General features: G+C 36.7%; 2 protein-coding genes across 2 annotated transcripts; both read right to left on the minus strand.

The window, feature by feature from the left end:
* Positions 1 to 1827: 1827 nt before the first annotated feature.
* LOC140174887 (uncharacterized) lies at positions 1828 to 8549 on the minus strand. The gene is made up of 8 exons (XM_072201631.1): positions 6906 to 8549; positions 6650 to 6836; positions 6027 to 6106; positions 5674 to 5784; positions 5104 to 5168; positions 4892 to 4994; positions 4776 to 4784; positions 1828 to 1971 (listed from the first exon to the last, which is right to left on the minus strand). Exons 1-8 carry the CDS (start codon positions 8547 to 8549, stop codon positions 1828 to 1830), a joined length of 2343 nt encoding a protein of 780 aa, XP_072057732.1.
* Positions 8550 to 8588: 39 nt separating this feature from the next.
* On the minus strand, positions 8589 to 10141 carry LOC112708275 (uncharacterized). Its single transcript, XM_025760462.1, has 4 exons — positions 9971 to 10141; positions 9836 to 9895; positions 9421 to 9562; positions 8589 to 9322 (listed from the first exon to the last, which is right to left on the minus strand). Exons 1-4 carry the CDS (start codon positions 10139 to 10141, stop codon positions 8589 to 8591), a joined length of 1107 nt encoding a protein of 368 aa, XP_025616247.1.
* Positions 10142 to 25527: the final 15386 nt, after the last annotated feature.

Here is a 25527-nt window from a genome sequence, read left to right on the forward strand (position 1 = left end):
AATCTCTTCTTGTGTATGCCTAAACAACCCTAATTGTAAATTAAACCGAGGGAATGATCCTTTGGTAAGGGAAGATGACCCCAAAGACAAGATAATCGAGATAATCCTTCGATAAGGGAAGGTGATCGGCAAACTTTTGGGAACTTTCGATAAGGGAAGGGGACTCCCATCAATTTTATATAATAAGATATCTTTGTTGATATAACTCTTTTCTTGTGTATGTCTAAATAACCTTGATTGTAAATTGAACTGAGGGAATGATCCTTCGGTAAGAAAAGGTGATCCCCAAAGACAAGATATCGAAATGATCCCTCGGTAAGGGAGGGTGATCGATCGAGATGATCCTTCGATAAGGGAAGGTGATCGCCAAGACATTCGAGATAAAAACCTTCGGTAAGGGGAGAGGACTCTCATTTATACCGGTTTGAGCTCAATACCTTTCATAAAAGTTATAAGTTAAGAAAAAGAGAAAGTATAAGGCAAAGTTTGATCATGATGATGTTTTTTCTAAAGATTTATTTATGAACATGTCGACGTTTCATATGTTACTATTCTTCTATTTTCCTATGTGCTTTCCTTTTTACCTATGTGCTTTACAAGAAAGAATCATATTACATGCCATATCGTACGACTTTTTTAAAATCCCGCACGTGGGGTGGAGATAGGCATGGAGGTGTTGCATAGCACTCCTACTGAAACCTTAGGTTCTCATCCCTTTTCTTTTTCCATACTGTCTCTAGAGGAACATGGCACGGCGAATAGAGACGACGCAGTGCCCCCGAAGGTAACTTCTGAGTATGACCCCTCGAAGCACACGTGGGTAGTTACGACCACTACTACCATGCTCCAAACTGTCTACATAGGTCGAGAGTTCGTGGAGAAAGAATCTCAGCTGCCCGTCGTAACCTTCCTAGATAAAAACGCTTCAGCATTCAAGAAACAGTAATCTGAAATGGTGCATCTCGATCAGATTCCGAGACAGAGGAAGAAGAATCCGACAACCCTGACCAGGAGGAAGACACCATGGAGGAGGATCCAGAGGAGGAGTCGAATCCTTGCGAAAGTCTAAAGGTGGAATACATACCCTATTCACCCACCTCGGCACCCCGTCGAGTCTTAGTTCATCCCACATAACGGAACCAGATCTTCACTGCGCATAAAGGTGTTGGAGGAAGATCACTGGTACCCCGATTCGTGAATAACTGAAGGGTCTCGATCAAGGATAGGATGGGACACAAGTATGGGAGCCTCTTCGACGAAATTAGTTAGGACGTATTAGTTTCTTGTTATAATTACCTCTAAGCATTTTGTTTTGAACCATACTCATGGATAAGTTATTATTTTATATTTATTATATTCACTTCCATTGTTTTAGTGCTACTCGTTTTCCCCTTCATGCGCACTTCCTCCTCCCTTGCATAACGATTAAGTTCATTTTCTATCTCTATCAAGTGTGGCACCTTATTTAAAGACCTTCATGGATAGGATTTAACTTAGGGTGTTACAATAACACACTTACTCAGATCTGTTATGAATATGTTATGTGGGTATGAAATGAGGAAGAATATAGAGTAGGATGTTGGTATGAAAAAGCAGAGACTAAAGAAGAAATAATGGGAGCAAATGTGATACACATCAGTCGAGCATTCCCCAATGTTTATACAGATAGCAAGGGTGACCCAATGTTGCATGTGTATACGCAAAATGTACCATTTTGCATGTAGTATGTGTGGGTTAGAATTCTCCATTTCATAGGTGTCAGACTCGAGGTGCCTAATTCGCATGCGCCTTCAATGAAATAGCTCCATATCGTAGCTTTTTTTCATTTCATAGACCAGTCATGACATGACTTTTGTTCTTGTGTGAGTGGCCAACTTCAAGGCATAGTTCAACGTGCTCAATGTTAACTCGTCTCTCTTTGGATTGGGTGAGATATATGTCGGCTCTTCTAAGAACGGCGGCGGTGGATACCTGCAAAGGCACTCAAATGTTCAAGTGAGTAAGAGTAGAAGATGAATATAAAGTTATTCAAAATGAATAACGTACCTGTGACCCAGTGAGTCACTTGTATAAATTGTGTTTAGAACGGTTATAAGTACTTCCAATAACTGTGTTTTATTTCCAATGTCACGTAATTATTTGATTTTATAGGATAAGTGAGCAAAATACGTATTCTTCACGTACTCCTGATATAGTGCGTGTGTATTTAGTTTTAACCAGATTCTTATTTATTGGCTTACTTGAGCCGAGTTCTAGCCAACGAACGGATCATAGCCCCCAAGCTTTGACCTGTGAAAGTTTTCAATTAAACAGGTTGAGCTTCCGACCTATAAATCGAAATTGTGATTATAGCAGCCCCCAAGCTCAACTTGTTAGATTGAAAAAATGGAAAAAATTGGTAGTGAAAAAGTTATATAAAAAAATTGTGAATGATCGAACAAATGAAATAGATTAACAAATAAATAAAGATGAATAAAAAATATTAGAAAGTGAGATAGTTATGTCTATCTATAAATTGGCTATGCAATGAGTGGTAGCCCCCAAACTTAGTCAGTTAGTCGACATTTATTCAAAAACAATTGAATGATAAGAGATGTTCGATCAATATAACTGTGTGTAGGGATACTTTTCTGTTTGAGAATAATTTTTTATGGATGACATATAGTATTTGATTGACACGAACTGAGAAGTTTGAATATATGTATTCGTTGACCAAATCAATTGTGTGATCCGAAAATGTAATGATTAATTGTCTTGAGAATTTTTTTCAACCCACAACTTATTCACGAATTTTTTGTCCAAAGCAATTAATTATTGAATATTGAGTGAATAATAAAGATTTGTAACAAATAAAATGGGTTGAAAGTAAACATGCATAAACTATTGTAAAATAGAAAAATAAAAAGAAAGAGCCAATCACCATATATCTTGCTAATTGAGATAATTGCCAATTGAGTTTGTTGTTTGATTGGTAAAAAGTCATTTTTTCGAATTGATTCATAGTCAATTTTGTTTTCGGATGGATTTATTGATTTTGATATATGAAATGATAAGATACATACATAATGTGAAGCAATTCGAATATACTAGATACTTCATAAAAAATTATGATGTATTAAAATTTGACATAAAAGATTTATATGAGCAAATTAGATTATGCATACACATGATTACCGAAGTAGAAATGTCAACCTAGACTTATAGGTTAAGGTTCGTAAGTTATAAATCGGTTTGAGTTGGTGGAGGAGGAGGTAAAATTTGCTCACAAACTATGATTGAGGTCCATTCTCACAAGTTGAAGCTGAAAAATTGAAGACACATAGAACATGTCATGTTCCAATCATCAATATATTAAGAAGAAGTTTCATTAAATAGTTCAAAGAAATAAACTAAGAAACTCGTAAAAAGGTGAAAGAGTAAGTCCTTTCGCTTATAAAACTTTTTGCATAATTCACAAATGCTGACATTATAAATGCATATTTTGAATTTATTGGTTAAAGTTAAAACTAAGCTCCGTCGTTACGAATAATGGAAGAAAATGAAAAAACATGAACATGCAGTAATTACTAATAATAACAATATAAACAACAAATAGAAAAGTTTTCAATAATACATGAAAACAATTGAGAAAGAATAAGAAAAAAACGTAGCTTATTAACGTGTCAATAGGAATAAAAAGTAGTTATATATTATACTGTTTTGCTAAAAATCAATGAAAAATTATCGTTATTATCATAAATTTCTTAAAATTTTTATTATCGTCAACATAAGAAGAAGAAAAAAAATCAGCGTAAGAATAAATATTGTGAATAGAGTAGAGCAATGTAAAATAAAGAATAAAGCAAATACTCATTTATACTTGAATTTAAAATAAGCATAAAAAAAATCTTTATCACTAAAAGAATAGAATAAATGATAAGTTTTTGAAAATTTGTCCAATAAATATGGTAAAAGATTGTTAAATTTAGTTAAAAAATTCAAATATAATTCTAGCTTTATGAACCTTCAATGGAGCAGAAATTAGTTTACTCAGCCCCTTTCTTGTTTCCCTCGTTTTTGTTTTCGTTGTCCTATCAGAAGATCGGCCATTTTCTTTACCTCCACCTAGAAGGTGATGTTCATTGCCATTAGTTCATCATGAGTAGGTGGGAACAACATCATCAGCCATGGACCTGCAAAATAATAACAAAAGGTTGTCATGGGGTTATTTAATTTTGGCCCCATGATGGGCGCCAAATATTCTCGCGTGAGTGGCCGACTCCACGGTATAGTTCGTCCTGCTCAATGTCTGAACTCGTCTCTCCTTGAATTAAGTGAGATATACATCGGCTCTTCCAAAAACGGCGCTGGTGGGCACCTGCAAAGGCTTTCCAACGCTCAAGTTAGTAAGAGTAGAAGATGAATATAAAGTTATTCAGAATGAATAACGTACCTGTGAAGCCACTTGTATTTATAAAGTTGTGTTTGGGACGGTTATAAGTATTTTCAGTAACGGTGTTTTAGTGACCTTGTTTAGAGAGATTTGCGGAGAGTTATTTGATTTTATAGGATACTAGCGGCTTAACAGGCACTGCAGTGCCTGTTCAGCCGCTTTTTCTATGGGATTTAGAGTTGATTATTTTAATAATTTTTGAAATTTTAAATTTGGATAACTTAAAAATAATAATATAGAATAACTTATGATAATATAGAAATGTTTAAATTAAAATAATCATATATTACCTATCTATAAACAATAACTATATGAAAATGATTTAATTATAATGAACACATACCTCACTTATCTACAAATAACATAATCCATAAAATAGTAATTATTATAATATATTATCTTCTTCTATCTAACTCAAAGTCATAAAAATAAATTAAATATAAAAATACGATTATTTACAAATGATGAGCTATATTCAAAAGTCATATTTTTTTTGTTTAGGGACCTTTTTTTAAGTAGTAAGCCAAAGTATAGATCTGTATTTGAAGAATCTTTCATGTTCCTGCAAAAAGTGTAAAGAAGAAAAATAATTAGTCTTTTTTTTGGGAATTATAGATCAAACTATAAGTAAAAACGTTAAGATAAACTTATAGTAATTTCTGAATTTGTACCGAGTAAAAATCTTTAGCAATTCCTCATACATCTCCTTATCAATAAATTCTTGAGCCTTGAAGAACTACAAAATTTAGAAATCAAATATACCATATGCCAATATAAATTTCATTATATTTGAACGATAACTTAACAATAAAAAAATAAAACCTGTAAAATTGAAATTTTTTGTTTGAGATTGGATTTCCTACACATGCACAACAAAAGAAGCCATTAAATCCTCTGTAGAGAATTCAAATCTGTAATTATCTGATATTACCTCTATTTTGTATGGTTTCTTAATCTAATGATAGGTACCTGCAATGTTGTTCTTTACTAACATCAGTTGGTTTCGCTCCTGTGAGTTTGTTGCTGGAAAAAAGAAAAATATTTAATTTGTTATCATTGATTTAAAATTATTTTTTGTAACTTTATTCATCATGGAAAACATAATCTTCGTTACAATCTCAGAGTAACCTTTTAATACTTTAGGCATATACTTTTTCCTTTTATTTAATAGAAAAAGAAAAACATAGAAGGGATAGATAATAGGCATATCAATAACATTCTGATTACGATGATTGCATTACCTTGTATGTTGTTGGAGCAGTATTTCCTTTTCTTATCATCTTCCAGAATTGGGTATTGTCTGTTTTAACCGTTCCTCCCCAACTATTAGAATAAATTTGAAGGGAATGAACCTATTAGATAACATATGATTATGATTACTACCATAGAAATAGAAGTATGTATATTTAATGCAATTCTGACAGTAATTAATTTAAAAAAATTACTTTATTATCTATTGGTTTGATTGATGCAATTGCTTGCTCATCTTTCCACGCACTCCAGAGACTTTGGAATCCTTCTTCCTGTAATTGATATTTGTTAATATATTTCTAGTATATTTAGTATGTCTCAGTTAATGATAATTAGTACGTACCTGTTGCGTAAAACAGATGTTCAAGTTCTTTGTCTTTATCTCCTGACACATATTGATGATCTCCTTTGAAATCAAATTTTCTATTAAAAAAATATAAGTCGTTAGTCATCAATAAATTGAAGTTTGTATACAAAAATATTTATATCAATGAAAAAGATTTAAAGATTAAAATTATATGTAGACTGAATTATACCAAGAAGTAACTACACACTTACTAAGAACATAAATGACGTGTGGTGAAGGTAACAATATTTCTTTGAAAACTACACTTCTTGTAAATTCTCCACTTGTTCCATCTATTTTTTCTTCTTTGAGCAAAATTTTTGTTGTTAACTGAGAAATACTTCGAGACAAAGCAACATATAATTGGCCATGGCTAAACACATGTTTAGGGAGATAGATCCCTACTTTAGAAATGGTCTGTCCTTCTGATTTATTTATTGTTATTACAAAACTCAACCTTACAGGAAATTGCTTTCGAATAAGTATAAAAGGCAGTCCTGAATTCTCTGTGATTTTGTGTTTTATCCGAGGCAAGAAAGCTCTTCTTCCACAGTGATGGTTGGTTAAACTTTTTACATCCAACATGTTTTGAAAAGTTCCACGACATAGTAACATTGTACCATTGCATAAGCCGGCCTTAGGATCTATGTTTCTCAATAACATCAAAGGTGCCCCTTTTTTCACCTTCAACATATGAGGTGGCAACCCGCCTATAGAAACCGAGTTAAGGTATTCTTGTTGATATAAATTATTAGCATCTCCTTCTACCTCATCAAAGGAGACTAAATTTTGTTCTTCTCCTGGAAACTGGTTAATAATTATATCATTAAGCTATTGTACATCATGATTTTTTGGCGTCAATATTGCCCTTTCTACCATGTAAGAAGCGTCCCACCCATGAGATTGTAAGTTTGGAAATATTTCTTCTATTAACTTGTGTAACAATGTTTCACCCTCCCACGAAATTGCTATATTTGCTTGTATCCATACAAAGTCTTCATATATGATGATGGGCTCAATTCCATCACCAATGCGTATAAGATACTCAGCAAAAACATGATCATTAGAAGATCGCATATTTTGTCGCAAATGGAGAATTTTAGTAGAAGCCCATAAATGAGACTTAACTATAGAAGCTGAAATCATTTGTGACTTACTACCTTTCGGTACGACAGGCAGTACTTGGCAAAAATCTCCTCCCATTACCATCACTTTTCCTCCAAATGGCATATCGTTTGCTAATATCTCTCTCAGAGTGTGATCTAATGATTGCACTGATTTTTTATTTGTCATTGGTGCTTCATCCCAGATGATTACCATTGTTTGTCTAATCAGCTTTGCAAGATCTGATTGTTTGCTTATGTTGCAAATGGATGATGATTCTGTATTAACTGGGATCTTAAACCTAAAATAAGCTGTTCGACCCCTAGGCAATAATGTTGCAGCTATTCTTGATGATGTAGTTACCAAGACAATATGACCCTTATTTCTCAATTTTGCAATTATAACTCTGTAAATAAATGTTTTTCCTGCTCCTCCTGGCCCATCAACAAAGAAGACTCCACTTTCTCTTCGATCAATTGTATTCATAATGCACTTGAAAGCTTTAGATTGGTCATTGTTCAATCTTTCTATGGAACACAGGTCTTCCCGAGGTACTTCAATCGACAGTTCTTCTTGGATAACTCTGGGTATCGAGTTTTCATTGTCATTTTCATGAGTTAGAGCTGGAAAATCGTATTGTGTAATCTGTTTTTCATGCTGAAGGAGTATATCATTTATATCCCTGAGTAGCCGATTTGTGAACACTAAGGCTGTTGTAGTGCTGGTTGACGGATAATCATCCACCATATATGAAAAAAATTCATCCCATAAGGTTCTTACATCTGTAGACTCACAAAATATTACGATGGTTGCAAACAATCTTCGTAAAGCACATGACAATCGTAAAACAAAAGCCTCAACCAAACACGCACGGACGCTACTGTCACTCTCTAACAATCCTCGGTGTTGAGCATATTGCTTGAAGGACGAATATTGGACCCCATTAACTGTTAGCAAGTCGTCCCAACTGATTGGTCCTCTGACATTAGATAACAGAATATGCAAATAGAATTTTTCTCCTTCTGAAGGTGATACAGTATAAATTCGACCGATGGATCTCCTCTGTGTCTTGCGTCGACGCCATTCCTTTTCCTTATTGTGCCAAGTGTAATACTCTGGAATTTTTCTGTACAGAAGATGCCTAGATTGTTGGTCCTCCTCACAATTTAGGGCAAAGAACTCAGTGAGCATTGTTCTAGAGAAATAATCATCATTAAGTATTTCAGGAATGGTTTGGTGATCATAGAAGCTCACTTGATGTTGATTTGGCAAATGAATTTGTAACCTTTTCACTGATGGATACATTCGGTAAAGGTTAAATTTAAATATTCTCCAACATGCCTCTGGAGCAGCAATCCATCTTGCATCAACAAACTGTTGGACCTCGTCAACATTAGACCCGTTGTGAACTTCCATTGCAACCCGGTCTGAACCCTTGTAGCAATACTTATAGAGTTACTTTATACTCTTGATGCTACTACATATCTCAACATTAATATGGCAGTCATACTTTAGTAGTAGCCAAGGGTTGTACGAAACTACCCATCTATTGTCAACTGTGACATTTTGGTTAATTGGTACTGGTGTGTCGAATCGTCGCTTATATTGCGGATATGAGTCGTCACCTCTTCGTGTTTCTGCTGCGAACTCTTTTGGGTAGTTGCATTTACATTGGCCTTTTTTCATGCAAGGTGAAGATTGATCAAGTGTTCTGCAAGGACCATGAATCATATGTTTTAGCACTGCATCATGTAGGTGTGGTTCTACTTCTTTAGATGGTATCTCTGCACGTACCAAACTATCATAATGCTCCGGATCAATTAACTTGTCATTATTTTCTAAGATTAGCAACATATGTACATGTGGCAACCCTCTTTTTTGAAACTTAGTGACATAAATATAGCTCTTCACCTTTCCCAAGACACCCTTAGTAATTACATCCTCTTTCAGCTGTTTAAATTTGGCTCGAAAAATTCTTGTTGTTAGATCTGGACGATATTGTGGAGTTTGAACATGGTTGAGTTTTGAAGTTATTTCAGTCCAAGATGGATTGCATGTCATTGTGAGAAAAATATCTGGTTTGCCCTTTTTAAGAACAATTTCCATTCCATCTTCATATCGTTGGGTCATGTCGCGACGGCTACCAATGAACGACGATGGTAATTTTGTTCTTTTTCTTCCAACGTTTTCTGGAGAAAAATATAGAGAGAAATATTATTAGTTTTAATAATTATTTTGAGTAATTCTTAATGATTTACGAAGTAGCAATTAGATACAACAATATTACCTGCATTCGTTTCTCCTGTGTGCAAGGCATATTGTAAGCCTTGGTATAACTCAGCCCCTTCAATTTTCACATAGTTATCAACAACATATTGTTGTAGTAGTGACCCTGCTTGCAATACGGTGGAATGATCATTGGGACGGATCTACAAATTTTTAAGAATTTGCAAAAAAGATTAGATACATTGAACAATTTTTTGGCAGAATTTTATTAAAATCTATACTGCGTAGGAAATGGGGATTTGTACCTGGAGCATATAGCTATTATATGTTCAGCATGATACTTTGCCACCTCTTTGACTTCAGCTATTGATATCCCATCCATGAGTTCCAAATGAAAAAAGAAGAGGATGTTGTAGTGGATCGTAATAGCCAACGAATTCCTGAATCATTCGTAGGCTACCAGCATGAGTTTTCACCTTAATATCTCGCCCATGAATTATTGTTTCAACGTCATCACCAACAATTATAGCTGCTACCTGCGACGCAGTTGAAAGACTATATTGTGGCTGATTAGCAGGTCACTCTCTAATGACCAAACTACACTCATGTACATCTGACCGCTGTGCAAGCTGGCGAAACATATGGAGAAAAGGATTATACCGGTGTAGCAATTTTTGTAACTTGAAAATCAATGTTTCATGTAGTTGTGTGTTCTCCAGCATCCTATTCTGCAACTCGTGATCAGTATCATATATGTACAGTTGCAAAAAACATGGTCGCATGCCCTGATCCGGATAAAACCCCCCTATACTGTGATATATTGATCCTTGAGCACGAAATGTATATATACCATGACCTGTTATAGCCAGTTGTTTGTCTATGTGCACACCACACGAAGTGAAGGAAAATACATGATTGTATCCACGAATATGTCTAAAATGGTTTCCTTCTGCAGAGGGGTCCAGGAAGATTTCAAGCAATTTTTTAGGAGCATTTACTCAGAGAAGAGAGACTTTTCCCCTATTACAGCACATCTCGAACGTCTCATGGTGAAATAGACGTGCGCTACAGTAATGACATGTCCTTGGGATTGGTAGCAGAGTTTGAATTATTGTTGCATCCTTTTGAAAATTTCGAGCACAATTGTGGGATGCTCGAACATTTTGTTTAATTTATGTACTTGTATTAAATTTACATATATTTGGTTACATTCATAATAAAAATAAGAAAATAATTAATTTTGTAACAACTAAAAAAAATAGTACTTTGTTGATTATAAATACAAAGAATTACTTCCATTATAGTGATCATAAAAAAGAGATAAGTAACTATCAAATATTTAAGTGATGTTTCAATAATTTTTTTAACTTTGTTACACTGTATAATATTGTGATGTTGTTTGACTTTATTTTTTTTTTCAAATTTTGTTATTCAGATGTTTTTAAAAACCTTAATTATAAAATATGTTATTTTATTCTTTATAAAGATATTTTTTATTCGTTAAATAAATTTTGACTCGTTAATTATAAAGATGTTTTTTGTTACACTATATAAATATGCTCATTTCTATCTTCTTCCACTCGCTACCACTTACTTCGTGACTCAAAACATTACTAATAGATTTTAATAATAGTTTTCAGAGGTTTGGAAAATTAGAGGATTGCTCAATAGTTCAAAAATAGTAAATTTTCATCAAAACCGATAGTTTTAGAGGTTTACAAGCTTACCAGAAAGGTCAAATCGTGAAAAACAGAGTTTTGGTACAAAACAGGGGAGTGTGCGTACGCACGCTTGCAAACTTCTCAGTGTGTGCGTACGCACACATCCTCGTGCATACGCATGCCGATAAAATCGGACCATGCCGCGTATGCAACTATGCGCCGTGTATGCGAGAGTGCTGGACAAACGGCAACACCCGCGTCGCGTGCGTTCGTCACGTATGCATCCAAGCTAGTTTCCAGAAAAATGTAAGTTTGTAGAAAACATATTTTTGCACCTAATTTTCGACGTCCATAACTTCCTCTAAAAAAAATTCAGATTTTCACAAACTTTATACCGTTTTAAAGCTCTTGAATTTATCGTTAATTTGAAATAGGTTTCATTTAAATTCAAAATTTGAGACTTAAGTTATGGATCGTCAAAGTTCATTAAAAATCAAGTTTTCATAAAAGTGCCAAACCTCAAAGCTTTAAAAACTTTCCATTCCAAAGCTTCCAAAATCTTACCAAAACTATATCAATTCTCCACCATACACATGTCCACTTTATATCATAACTACTCTACCCATTCAATCAATTCAACATATAATCCATCCATTTTTCTAATCAATTCTACATCAATTCTCAACCAACCTTCAACAATTCATCATTATAACCACACTCTCACCATAACACACATCAACAATATATATTCATCATAATACATTATTATCATCAAACACCAACACAATCATCATTCAACATAATCATAATTCATCAAACACACCACACATTCCCATCAACCTCATTACTCAACACAATCACCCTCCATAATTCACCAAACATTTCAACAATTCAAATTCATAATCAAACTCATCAATCATCAATCTTTTTATTAGGATTACAAACTTTTTAACATACATGCATGCTTCAACCTATCTTATAATCTGGAAAGACAAAGCATCTCCGAAACCTCAACCGTTCTCATACCATTGATTTCACACCTATCTAATAACGTTTTATTTATTTATCTGTTTTATGCGTTTCTCATGACAACTATAATTTCTATCCATCTAACTAAGATCTTTAAGGTAACCATAACTTGCTTAAACCAACAATCCTCGTGGGATCGACCCTTATTCACCTGAGGTATATTACTTAGACGATTCGGTATACTTGTCGGTCTATCTGTGCGAAACGTGCGGAATAAGTTTCGTGCACCATAGAATTAATTTAATTTTTATGTTCTCTTTTAACCCCTCCTATTTTCTCATATTTCTCTCCCTGTTTTTTTCTTTTCGCTTTGTATGGATGGTGTGTAAACAATGGCGCCTGACAGTAGAAAGCATCCGTTAAGTAGAATGATAGAATAACCTTGTAATGATATTCTTTAGCATTATTCGATTATTTTAATTTTTATATTGCAATTTATGTTTTTTAATTCAATTGTCTTTTTATTTTAACCTTTATTTTCTCGTACTGCACTCTCGATTAACCACATATTTGATGCCAAAACTTCTGTGTGCACAATTAAAAATTGATGAAGAGATTAAATTTTATTTGTTGCTTACGGTATTTTCAAGTTCGATAAATTAAAAACTAATTTATGACGGATTTGAGTTTTATTTAAGAGTTTGTCGTTAATCAATTAATTGTTACATGCATGAGATTGAAATTTTCAACACTTATTTAAACAGATATATAAACTAATAATTCGATCAACCCAATCAGATTAATTATAAAGAGATTAAATTAGCTAGAACTTACTATTTATATACAAAACACTCTTTAAATAGTAAGTGTGGGAAGCTAATTAAGTACATAAATAATAAAATTCTGTACTCCTAGTTATAACACATCTAACATACATCTTTATTATTATTTATGTGTTATCTCCTTATATTTAGATGATAGAGGAATAATTACTTTTATAGAAATAATTTAATTTCTATAATTTAATTTCTATGTTCTCTTTTAATTTCTACTTTCGCTTCTCTCTTTCTATTTTTTTTTTCTTTTCACTTTATACAGATGGTGTGTAAATACTAGATAGAATGATAAAATAACCTTGTGTTGATATTTTTAGCATTATTTGATTATGACAAATAAACTAATAATTCGATCAATCCAACTAATTATAACAAGATTAAATTAGCTAGAACTTACTATTTAAATACAAAACACTATTTAAATAGTAAGTGTGGAAAGTTAATTAAGTAAATACATAAATAATAAAATTCTGTACTCCTAATTACAACACATCTAATATACATCTTTATTATTATTTTTGTGCTATCTTCTTATATTTGGATGATAGAGAAATAACTACCTTATAGGAATAATTTAATTTCTTATGTTCTGTTTCAATCTTCTTACTTTTTTTTCTCTCTATTTTTTTCTTTTTACTTTATATGGATGGTGTATGAATACTGGCGCCTGACGGTAAAAAAAGCCTCTTTTAACTAGAATGATAAAATAATCTTGTGTTGATATTTTTTCAGCATTATCCAATTATTTTAATTTTATATTATTACAATTTATGTTTTTTAATTTAATAATTGACTTTTTATTTTAACCTTTATTTGTACGTACTGCACTCTTAATTAACTGCATATTTGATGCCAAAACTTTTGTGTGTACAGTTAAAAAATTAATGAAGAGATTAAATTTTATTTGTTATTTACCGTATTTTTAAATTTGACAAATTAAAAACTAATTTATCACGAATTTGAATTTTATTTTAGAATTTGTTGTTAATAAATTAATTATTATATATACAAGACAAAATTAAAACTCTCGACACTTATTCAAATAGATAAAACAAACCAAATTAATTATAACGAGATTAAATTAGCTAGGTAGAATTTACTATTTAAATACAAAATACTATGTAAATAGTAAGTGTGAGAAGCTACAGGGGTGAATCTCCAGTACTTCAGGTGAACAATGAAACAATGCATTATTTGCCTATCCCAATCACTCTTTATAACCATGAAAACGAGTGAGATTAAAGGGTCCGAGCAAAACTTAGCATTATTACATTGAGTCCTTTTTCCACTATGAGAAATTCCCATGGATCCTTTCCATGCCATTTTCTGATGAGCAGGATCCTCTTTTTGAGGCAAGCTCAGAGCATACTTTTATGGCACTGGATTGAGGAAGAAGGAAATAATACTAGCTAAGCTTTCAGAGAGAAAACGAGAATTTTTAGAACATTTTGTAAGATAGAAAAAGTGGATATATTACAATGTTCATTCAAGTCTGATTACAAATGGGGATGAGTTCCTCATTTTATAGAGGTCTCTAGATAGAACTGATATCTTACAAAATCTAAACAAACCTATCTTACAATGCCAACTGGAGGATAAGGATAAGCCTTATCTTACGAAATCTAAACAAACCTATCTTACAATGCCAACTGGAGGATAAGGATAAGCCTTATCTTCTAACTTTTCTGAGACATGTGACGAAAGTCACTTTATTCTAGCACACTTAATAATTATACATAGTGGGGCCATTGCTTTAATAAAGGGACGGTTTGAAATAGTCTTCTGGAAGGGTCCCATCTCCATCTGAAAAGGATGAATCAGAAGCTGGATTGGTAGTCCCTAGGTAGAGAAACGGGTCTTCAGTGTTTCCTTCATTTGGATCTTGGGCATCTTGCAGGTATGGGTCATATGGGTCTGATTTTGGGCCTTCATCATCATCAGCTATTCCTGCATCAACTCTGGTTGGGCTTGGTGGTAAAGCATACACCCTTCCACCTAGATCTTCAGAATTCAGATCTTCTTCAGAATTTCTGTTTGGGACATGTGTAGACGTGCTGGGTTGGTCTCTTGGTGCATAAAAAGAGTACTGTCCAAATTGATTGATTATTCCTGAAGTTATGAATCTGGACTGAAACTCCTGGAGGGTTATTGGTGGGACCTCTGATTGAAACGGGAGTCCCTCAATTACATCTCTTTCTCCAAATAGTCCAGGCTGCCAAAGTTTGCAAAGGTATTTAGCCAAGGCATTTAGGACTGTCTTTTCATCTGTAGGCCATATGGTGAAATACCCAACAATATCAACTTTGTTCATGGTATGTGCATTCACAGTATGTGCTTTACATTCTGTGAAATAATCTCTCTGAAGGGTGACAAAGCAACAGAATTTCCGCTTTGTCCTGGAGGGTTTATCCCATAATTGGTGTTGCTCAATCATGTTATATAAAATTCCTCTCCATGCCCCAAGTGGCGCATACATAGCAAATAACCGGACTAGATGAGACTGGGCTTCAGTGCGGTTACACAGGATGTGATATACAGGGAAGAGTGGTATGATGATAGCACATGGATAAAGAGAAGACAGAGCCCAGATATACCACATCATTTCTTCTGGTATAGGTCCTTGGATAATTGGTATGGTGCAAAAAGGGGTATCCATGTCGAAGTACTTTGGATTTGGACAGATTTGGGTTATAATAAGGAGCTGGTGTAGCCAGTAAAACAAAGTTTGCCTGGCTAGACAGGCTATCTGAAATCCTGTCTGGGGTTTTGCTTTGAAGGGAAAAGGACCAATTTTTCTTCTGTATGGGTTATTGTGTAGTGGACAATCAGGGAATGGAATGTTGTATGAAGGATTGTGGGTACTCATGGTGCAAATGTAATGGATTGGCTTGGGAGGTGATTCTATTGGCTTGGGAGGTGGTTCTATTGGCTTGGGAGGTGGTTCTTTGGTTGGCCTGGAAAGGAAATCAGCAAGTGTGTTTTGGTGGCCTTTTATGTGTCTCACCTCAAATTTATAGCGGGAGAACCAATCTTTCCATCGCAAGAGTTGAGAGTCTGGAAAGATCTTTTTCTTGATCTCTAGTATTGATGGGAAAGAGGTGTTATCCATTTCCACAGTAAAATGATAAGAACTGAGGTGGAAATTGAATTTTTCTATCCCTCTTTTGACAGCAAGAATCTCTTTGTAAGTGGCATGGTAATGTTTTTCGGATTCTTTGAACTTCCCGCTAGCATGTGCACAATAGTGTCTAGTCCCATCAATTTCTTCAAGCAGCACAGCTCCCCAGAATTCATCACTAGCATCTGTCTGCAATATTCTTTTTCCTGTGCTGGGAATCTTTAAAGGAGGGGGGTCTTGTGCTATCTTCTTCAGGGTTTTGACAGCTGTGGTTTGTTCTGGTCCCCAAGGTGGGGGCTTCTTTTGCAAGAGTTTTGACAGCTGGCTGGTATGTTTAGTCACATCTGGGATAAAGTCTCTGATGTAGTTGATGATTCCCAAGAATTGTTGGACTTGTTTGACTGTCATGTTCTCATCAGGGAAGTTGATTAGCCCTTTGGCAATGTGTTCCCCTGGTTGAAAAAACCCATCTTCAAAAACCATTCCAAGAAATTCAATTCTTTTCTTGGCAATAGAGCTCTTTTTTGCTGATAGCATGATTCTCCGATCTTTGATGATTTGAGTGAATTGGGCCAGAAGTGCCTTGTGGGCTTCATTGTCTTTTGAGAACAGTAATATATCATCAATATAAATAAGTGTGGAGTGTAATATGGGCTCAAAGATTTTTGTCATGGCCTTTTGGAAAAGAGACGGGGCTACTTTGAGTCCAAATGGCATTACTGTCCATTGATATTGGGCTTCAGGGATACAGAATGCTGTCTTGTATCTATCTTCAGGGTGGAGCCCAATTTTGCCAAAAACCCGCTTTTAGATCGAACTTGCTGAATATTTTTGCTCCGCTTAACCTTTGTGTAGTAACTGAGATCTTTGGTAAGGGAAACTTGTCATCTTGTAAGAAGACATTAAGTGGCTTATAATCAATAACAAGCCTCTTCTTCCCCCTGTTCTGCTCAGCCCTTTTTTCAACATCGAATGCTTGACATGCCCAATTGGATTTGGTTGGTTCAATGAGTCCTTGGACAAGGAGAGCTGCACATTCAGCTCTTGCCAGTTTTAGATCTTCAGGGTTCATTCCTGAATGCGTGGCTTTTGTTGGATTGATGTCTTCATTCTTCTTGAAAGGGAGACGGACATAGAATTCTGGATTTTTCCACAAAGGTGCAGGGTGGTTGAATTGGTCATGACTGTCGCAACAAGCACTGATGAGTAGTTGTTGGATCTCCCTGTATTCCTCTGGAGCTTCTTGGATTTCAAGAATGCTTTGCATCCCTAAAAAAGGCAAAAACTGCCCTTTATAAGTTAAGCCGGTGGGTTTGATATGCATTCCATGGGTTCTGAAGAATGCATCAAATCCAAACAAAACATCTTTGTCTGGGAGGTAGCTTCCCAATACTCTGAGCCAAGTGATCTGGCCTGCAAATATCTCCAATCCAATGGGCTGTTTAGAGATAAGATTGATGGTGAAGATTTCACTGTTGGCTGCTGTGAATGTCTTCGAAATAGGTGCCCACATTTCCTTTGGCAAAACATGTGGCCTTAAGACAGTGGCGCAAGAACCAGTATCTAGCAATGCAACAGCCTTTGTGGGTTTGTCATAGATGGATGTCTTGACTTTTAGATCAAAATGGGGACGAGGAGTGGCATCAATTTGCTTCATTCCTAAGGATCCAAGATATCCAAGTTCTTCTTCTGGGAAATTTGATCCTTTAGGAATCTTTGTAGTAATGGAGGCCATGGGTGGTGCTAAGGAGGATATAGAAAAGATTGACCTTTTTGGTGGAAAGTCTTCTTCTGAATCAGAGTCTTGGAAAACATATTCAGTTTCCCCGTCTTTAACTTCTTGTTCTTCAAGTACTGATTCAAGGTCTTCTCCATCTTCAATGGAAGCTGCATCCATTAAGGATTGAAGCATCTTTATCTCCTTTTTTGTCTTGTGGGGACATGATTTAGCAAAATGTCCTTGCTTTCCACAGATGAAACATCTGTTTGATTTGGTCTGAGGTTTTCTTCTCTTGAAATAACGGTACTTTTGCTTCCTCCTTCCCCTTCTAAAAGTCCTTTGGTGGAATGCCTTGGTAGGCGATCGCCAATGGGTCTTTTTCTTGGTCTTACATTCACATGTGCTTGGCTCCTTGCATTTGATCTTCAAATAGGATTTGCTGCATGCTCCTTTGAGTTTGCTCGAGTTCTTGCTGAGCTGTTTGAACATTTGCTGCTGTTCGCACAATTTGTCAAGAGCGGCTAGAGCCAATTGGTATATTTCTCCAATGGTAGTGGTAGCCACTTCTTTGCGAAGAGCCATCATCATTCGGTGTAGCTCTGGCTGGAGTTCATCTGGCAAGGATGCGATAAAGACTTGTTTAAGTGGCGGATTATTATTTCCTCCAAGAGGATAATATTTAGCAGCCATTTTCTTGTAGTGCTTCTCCAAGTCCTTTCTGTTAAGTGAGCAACATTTCATTTCAAAGTATTCTTGAGAATTCCTCTTCTGAATGATTGTGATGTCTCCCAAGAATTCTTGGTGTATTATTCCTAGGAACTGTGAAGAGGTACCATTGATGAGTTGGAGTCTTTCATACTCAGACAGGTTATTCACCCATTCTCGGAGGTTGCCAGTCATCCGATTTATGAAGTCTGCAAGGACTTGGCTGCTTGTAAGGTTTGGATTGGCCATGGTGGTTTCAATCCAAGCACTGAATTCATTTAACCTTTCTCTGTACCTTGCTGGTTGAATATCATCAAAGGTGAACCACTTGTTAGAAGTTTTAACCTCAAAGGATCCTGTCTGTGTACGGCTAGATGAAGCTGTTGGTTCATCTCTTTCAGAAGTTATTCCCTCCTCTTCTTCTTCTTCTACAGGATTAACCATGGCTATTGCTGAAAGATCTGCTTTGTAGTCTTCTTCAGACCAATCATCTGTCTCTTCACTGGTTTCAGTGGTCTCCTCTTCAGATTCTGTGCTATGTGCTTGGTTGTCTAAAGAGATCATATTAATTGATCGTCCTGGAGCAGGCGATCCTTCTTTGATGCCCTTATCTTTTGTAGGAACATTTTCTTCTCGGAAAAAATTTCCTGGCTTCCAAGGAGGATGAGGCTTGGGTTGATGAGAGGATTGAGACTGTGATGAATAACTTCGTCCTTGGGGAGAGATGGATTTTTTAGTGTTTGCTTGTCTGGCTAAATGATAAGTGGATTTGAAAATAGAGTCATAATCTGGAGTTTCTGGTGGTGAATATGTTGGGGGAAACAAAACAGGTGAATATGAAGGATATGGTTTAGGATACATGGATAAAGGGTCTATAGCCAGTGCTTGAGGTACAATTGCTTTACTTTTGTCCATCTCAATTTGGCGAAGTTGAGCTTTGACTTGCTCTAGCTCTCTATTTTTCTTGTGGAATTCTGGACCAAAGTACCTACTATCAATATAGGTCTTGAGTTCTTGGTCAAGTTGAAAAGCTTGCGTAGATAGCCGATCTTTGAGATCAGCAACCTGTTCTGCCATGGACCTTATTTGTGATGAAAGATCTTCAGTTTTTTCTACAAGAGTGCCAATGGTGTGATCAATTCGGAGCAAGACCTTATTTTGGCTGACTGCATTGTCTGTATGCCAGTTAAGTACTTCCTCTTGAGGGGTTGTTGCCTGATGCCTATGTGGAGTAATTCCTTGAGGAATCACATAAGGTCTTCTGGTGATTTTCTTTTCATCAGTCTGGGTCACTAAAGGTGGGAATTCCTCTTCATAGGGCCTGAGAGTGGCAATGCATGGGACATTATTGACTGATTGATAGAGATGATCCATAGAACCTTTTCTGGATAATCTTGTCTTTTTCAGCATTGGCTTCCTTTTGGTCATTGGGGCTGTGTCAGCGTCATCAGGAGGCTCAGGTCTTTTGAAGGAGCAAGGTGCTGGAAATGACTTCTTCTTCTTTTTCTTGTTCCTCCGTCTTCTCTCATATTCTTCCTCATCAGTGTCACTCCATTGGTCAACACAATCACAATCAGAATCGCACATAGAGGGATCAACATCCCATATAAAGTGACCATATATATGAGAAACATAAACAGGTTTTCCGTTCTCATAAAAATGTACTGGTGGATCATGTTGGTTGTGAGTTGTTTGCACCTGAACAGGAGAGATCATGTTAATTCTTCTGAAAGATGGTCCTCGCAGAGAGGTTTGCTTGGTTATTCCGGGTCTCTGAAAGACAGTGGTCACCGTCCCATCACTATTGTGAGTAATAGTTGGTGGTGTTGTGGTGTGAACATCAATCTGTTCTTTCGGAAAAGCTTTCTCATAATCAGTAATCCATTCCAGTGGAATAATAGAAGAGAGTTCATCAGTGGTGATCATTCTTGGAATGTTTACGATTGCTGGTCCTCTTGCATTATCTGTGAACATGAATAATGCTTCTCCTGTAGTGTTTGGGAGATTGAGATCAAGAGCATGATCTTGAACTCTATAGAGAACTTGATGATGCAGGGTGGCTTGTTCAGCATTTGAGTCTTGAATTACTCCAACCAGCTGTATCTGGATTTTTAGTCTTTGACATATCGTGGGATCTGAGAGTCTCATGGTAAAATTAGGGGCTATAGTAAGAATGACACTTCCATTTGAGAGTGTGGTTACTAACGCTCCTATTAATGCATGCTGGTATTCTTTGAAGGTGGTGTCTAAAAGAGCGACTTTGGCTGTTACAGGAAGGGATCTTCTCCCATGAAGAGTGAGAATTAGCCTAACTACTCCTAGATGTAAATGAGTGTAGCCCTGGTTCAGGTAACTTTGTATAAGTTCTGGAGGAATCTCCAAAGTTATGTACTGTTCAGCAGTAGTGGCTTTTAGACCACACTGTTGCAGGTGGGAAGACTGGATGACTTCTTTGGGAGGAGGAGAAGGGTTTCAGTGCTTGGATTGAAACCACCATGGCCAATCCAAACCTTACAAGCAGCCAAGTCCTTGCAGACTTCATAAATCGGATGACTGGCAACCTCCGAGAATGGGTGAATAACCTGTCTGAGTATGAAAGACTCCAACTCATCAATGGTACCTCTTCACAGTTCCTAGGAATAATACACCAAGAATTCTTGGGAGACATCACAATCATTCAGAAGAGGAATTCTCAAGAATACTTTGAAATGAAATGTTGCTCACTTAACAGAAAGGACTTGGAGAAGCACTACAAGAAAATGGCTGCTAAATATTATCCTCTTGGAGGAAATAATAATCCGCCACTTAAACAAGTCTTTATCGCATCCTTGCCAGATGAACTCCAGCCAGAGCTACACCGAATGATGATGGCTCTTCGCAAAGAAGTGGCTACCACTACCATTGGAGAAATATACCAATTGGCTCTAGCCGCTCTTGACAAATTGTGCGAACAGCAGCAAATGTTCAAACAGCTCAGCAAGAACTCGAGCAAACTCAAAGGAGCATGCAGCAAATCCTATTTGAAGATCAAATGCAAGGAGCCAAGCACATGTGAATGTAAGACCAAGAAAAAGACCCATTGGCGATCGCCTACCAAGGCATTCCACCAAAGGACTTTTAGAAGGGGAAGAAGGAAGCAAAAGTACCGTTATTTCAAGAGAAGAAAACCTCAGACCAAATCAAACAGATGTTTCATCTGTGGAAAGCAAGGACATTTTGCTAAATCATGTCCCCACAAGACAAAAAAGGAGATAAAGATGCTTCAATCCTTAATGGATGCAGCTTCCATTGAAGATGGAGAAGACCTTGAATCAGTACTTGAAGAACAAGAAGTTAAAGACGGGGAAACTGAATATGTTTTCCAAGACTCTGATTCAGAAGAAGACTTTCCACCAAAAAGGTCAATCTTTTCTATATCCTCCTTAGCACCACCCATGGCCTCCATTACTACAAAGATTCCTAAAGGATCAAATTTCCCAGAAGAAGAACTTGGATATCTTGGATCCTTAGGAATGAAGCAAATTGATGCCACTCCTCGTCCCCATTTTGATCTAAAAGTCAAGACATCCATCTATGACAAACCCACAAAGGCTGTTGCATTGCTAGATACTGGTTCTTGCGCCACTGTCTTAAGGCCACATGTTTTGCCAAAGGAAATGTGGGCACCTATTTCGAAGACATTCACAGCAGCCAACAGTGAAATCTTCACCATCAATCTTATCTCTAAACAGCCCATTGGATTGGAGATATTTGCAGGCCAGATCACTTGGCTCAGAGTATTGGGAAGCTACCTCCCAGACAAAGATGTTTTGTTTGGATTTGATGCATTCTTCAGAACCCATGGAATGCATATCAAACCCACCGGCTTAACTTATAAAGGGCAGTTTTTGCCTTTTTTAGGGATGCAAAGCATTCTTGAAATCCAAGAAGCTCCAGAGGAATACAGGGAGATCCAACAACTACTCATCAGTGCTTGTTGCGACAGTCATGACCAATTCAACCACCCTGCACCTTTGTGGAAAAATCCAGAATTCTATGTCCGTCTCCCTTTCAAGAAGAATGAAGACATCAATCCAACAAAAGCCACGCATTCAGGAATGAACCCTGAAGATCTAAAACTGGCAAGAGCTGAATGTGCAGCTCTCCTTGTCCAAGGACTCATTGAACCAACCAAATCCAATTGGGCATGTCAAGCATTCTATGTTGAAAAAAGGGCTGAGCAGAACAGGGGGAAGAAGAGGCTTGTTATTGATTATAAGCCACTTAATGTCTTCTTACAAGATGACAAGTTTCCTTACCAAAGATCTCAGTTACTACACAAAGGTTAAGCGGAGCAAAAATATTCAGCAAGTTCGATCTAAAAGCGGGTTTTTGGCAAATTGGGCTCCACCCTGAAGATAGATACAAGACAGCATTCTGTATCCCTGAAGCCCAATATCAATGGACAGTAATGCCATTTGGACTCAAAGTAGCCCCGTCTCTTTTCCAAAAGGCCATGACAAAAATCTTTGAGCCCATATTACACTCCACACTTATTTATATTGATGATATATTACTGTTCTCAAAAGACAATGAAGCCCACAAGGCACTTCTGGCCCAATTCACTCAAATCATCAAAGATCGGGGAATCATGCTATCAGCAAAAAAGAGCTCTATTGCCAAGAAAAGAATTGAATTTCTTGGAATGGTTTTTGAAGATGGGTTTTTTCAACTAGGGGAACACATTGCCAAAGGGCTAATCAACTTCCCTGATGAGAACATGACAGTCAAACAAGTCCAACAATTCTTGGGAATCATCAACTACATCAGAGACTTTATCCCAGATGTGACTAAACATACCAGCCAGCTGTCAAAACTCTTGCAAAAGAAGCCCCCACCTTGGGGACCAGAACAAACCACAGCTGTCAAAACCCTGAAGAAGATAGCACAAGACCCCCCTCCTTTAAAGATTCCCAGCACAGGAAAAAGAATATTGCAGACAGATGCTAGTGATGAATTCTGGGGAGCTGTGCTGCTTGAAGAAATTGATGGGACTAGACACTATTGTGCACATGCTAGCGGGAAGTTCAAAGAATCCGAAAAACATTACCATGCCACTTACAAAGAGATTCTTGCTGTCAAAAGAGGGATAGAAAAATTCAATTTCCACCTCAGTTCTTATCATTTTACTGTGGAAATGGATAACACCTCTTTCCCATCAATGCTAGAGATCAAGAAAAAGATCTTGCCAGACTCTCAACTCTTGCGATGGAAAGATTGGTTCTCCCGCTATAAATTTGAGGTGAGACACATAAAAGGCCACCAAAACACACTTGCTGATTTCCTTTCCAGGCCAACCAAAGAACCACCTCCCAAGCCAATAGAACCACCTCCCAAGCCAATAGAATCACCTCCCAAGCCAATCCATTACATTTGCACCATGAGTACCCACAATCCTTCATACAACATTCCATTCCCTGATTGTCCACTACACAATAACCCATACAGAAGAAAAATTGGTCCTTTTCCCTTCAAAGCAAAACCCCAGACAGGATTTCAGATAGCCTGTCTAGCCAGGCAAACTTTGTTTTACTGGCTACACCAGCTCCTTATTATAACCCAAATCTGTCCAAATCCAAAGTACTTCGACATGGATACCCCTTTTTGCACCATACCAATTATCCAAGGACCTATACCAGAAGAAATGATGTGGTATATCTGGGCTCTGTCTTCTCTTTATCCATGTGCTATCATCATACCACTCTTCCCTGTATATCACATCCTGTGTAACCGCACTGAAGCCCAGTCTCATCTAGTCCGGTTATTTGCTATGTATGCGCCACTTGGGGCATGGAGAGGAATGTTATATAACATGATTGAGCAACACCAATTATGGGATAAACCCTCCAGGACAAAGCGGAAATTCTGTTGCTTTGTCACCCTTCAGAGAGATTATTTCACAGAATGTAAAGCACATACTGTGAATGCACATACCATGAACAAAGTTGATATTGTTGGGTATTCCACCATATGGCCTACAGATGAAAAGACAGTCCTAAATGCCTTGGCTAAATACCTTTGCAAACTTTGGCAGCCTGGACTATTTGGAGAAAGAGATGTAATTGAGGGACTCCCGTTTCAATCAGAGGTCCCACCAATAACCCTCCAGGAGTTTCAGTCTAGATTCATAACTTCAGGAATAATCAATCAATTTGGACAGTACTCTTTTTATGCACCAAGAGACCAACCCAGCACGTCTACACATGTCCCAAACAGAAATTCTGAAGAAGATCTGAATTCTGAAGATCTAGGTGGAAGGGTGTATGCTTTACCACCAAGCCCAACCAGAGTTGATGCAGGAATAGCTGATGATGATGAAGGCCCAAAATCAGACCCATATGACCCATACCTGCAAGATGCCCAAGATCCAAATGAAGGAAACACTGAAGACCTGTTTCTCTACCTAGGGACTACCAATCCAGCTTCTGATTCATCCTTTTCAGATGGAGATGGGACCCTTCCAGAAGACTATTTCAAACCGTCCCTTTATTAAAGCAATGGCCCCACTATGTATAATTATTAAGTGTGCTAGAATAAAGTGACTTTCGTCACATGTCTCAGAAAAGTTAGAAGATAAGGCTTATCCTTATCCTCCAGTTGGCATTGTAAGATAGGTTTGTTTAGATTTCGTAAGATAAGGCTTATCCTTATCCTCCAGTTGGCATTGTAAGATAGGTTTGTTTAGATTTTGTAAGATATCAGTTCTATCTAGAGACCTCTATAAAATGAAGAACTCATCCCCATTTGTAATCAGACTTGAATGAACATTGTAATATATCCACTTTTTCTATCTTACAAAATGTTCTAAAAATTCTCGTTCTCTCTCTGAAAGCTTAGCTAGTGTTATTTCCTTCTTCCTCAATCCAGTGCCATAAAAGTATGCTCTGAGCTTGCCTCAAAAAGAGGATCCTGCTCATTAGAAAATGGCATGGAAAGGATCCATGGGAATTTCTCATAGTGGAAAAAGGACTCAATGTAATAATGCTAAGTTTTGCTCGGACCCTTTAATCTCACTCGTTTTCATGGTTATAAAGAGTGATTGGGATAGGCAAACAATGCATTGTTTCATTGTTCACCTGAAGTACTGGAGAGAATCACTAAATATGAATCCTACAGACTC

Source organism: Arachis hypogaea, chromosome 8 (genome assembly GCF_003086295.3).
Source record: "Arachis hypogaea cultivar Tifrunner chromosome 8, arahy.Tifrunner.gnm2.J5K5, whole genome shotgun sequence".
NCBI lineage: Eukaryota > Viridiplantae > Streptophyta > Magnoliopsida > Fabales > Fabaceae > Arachis > Arachis hypogaea.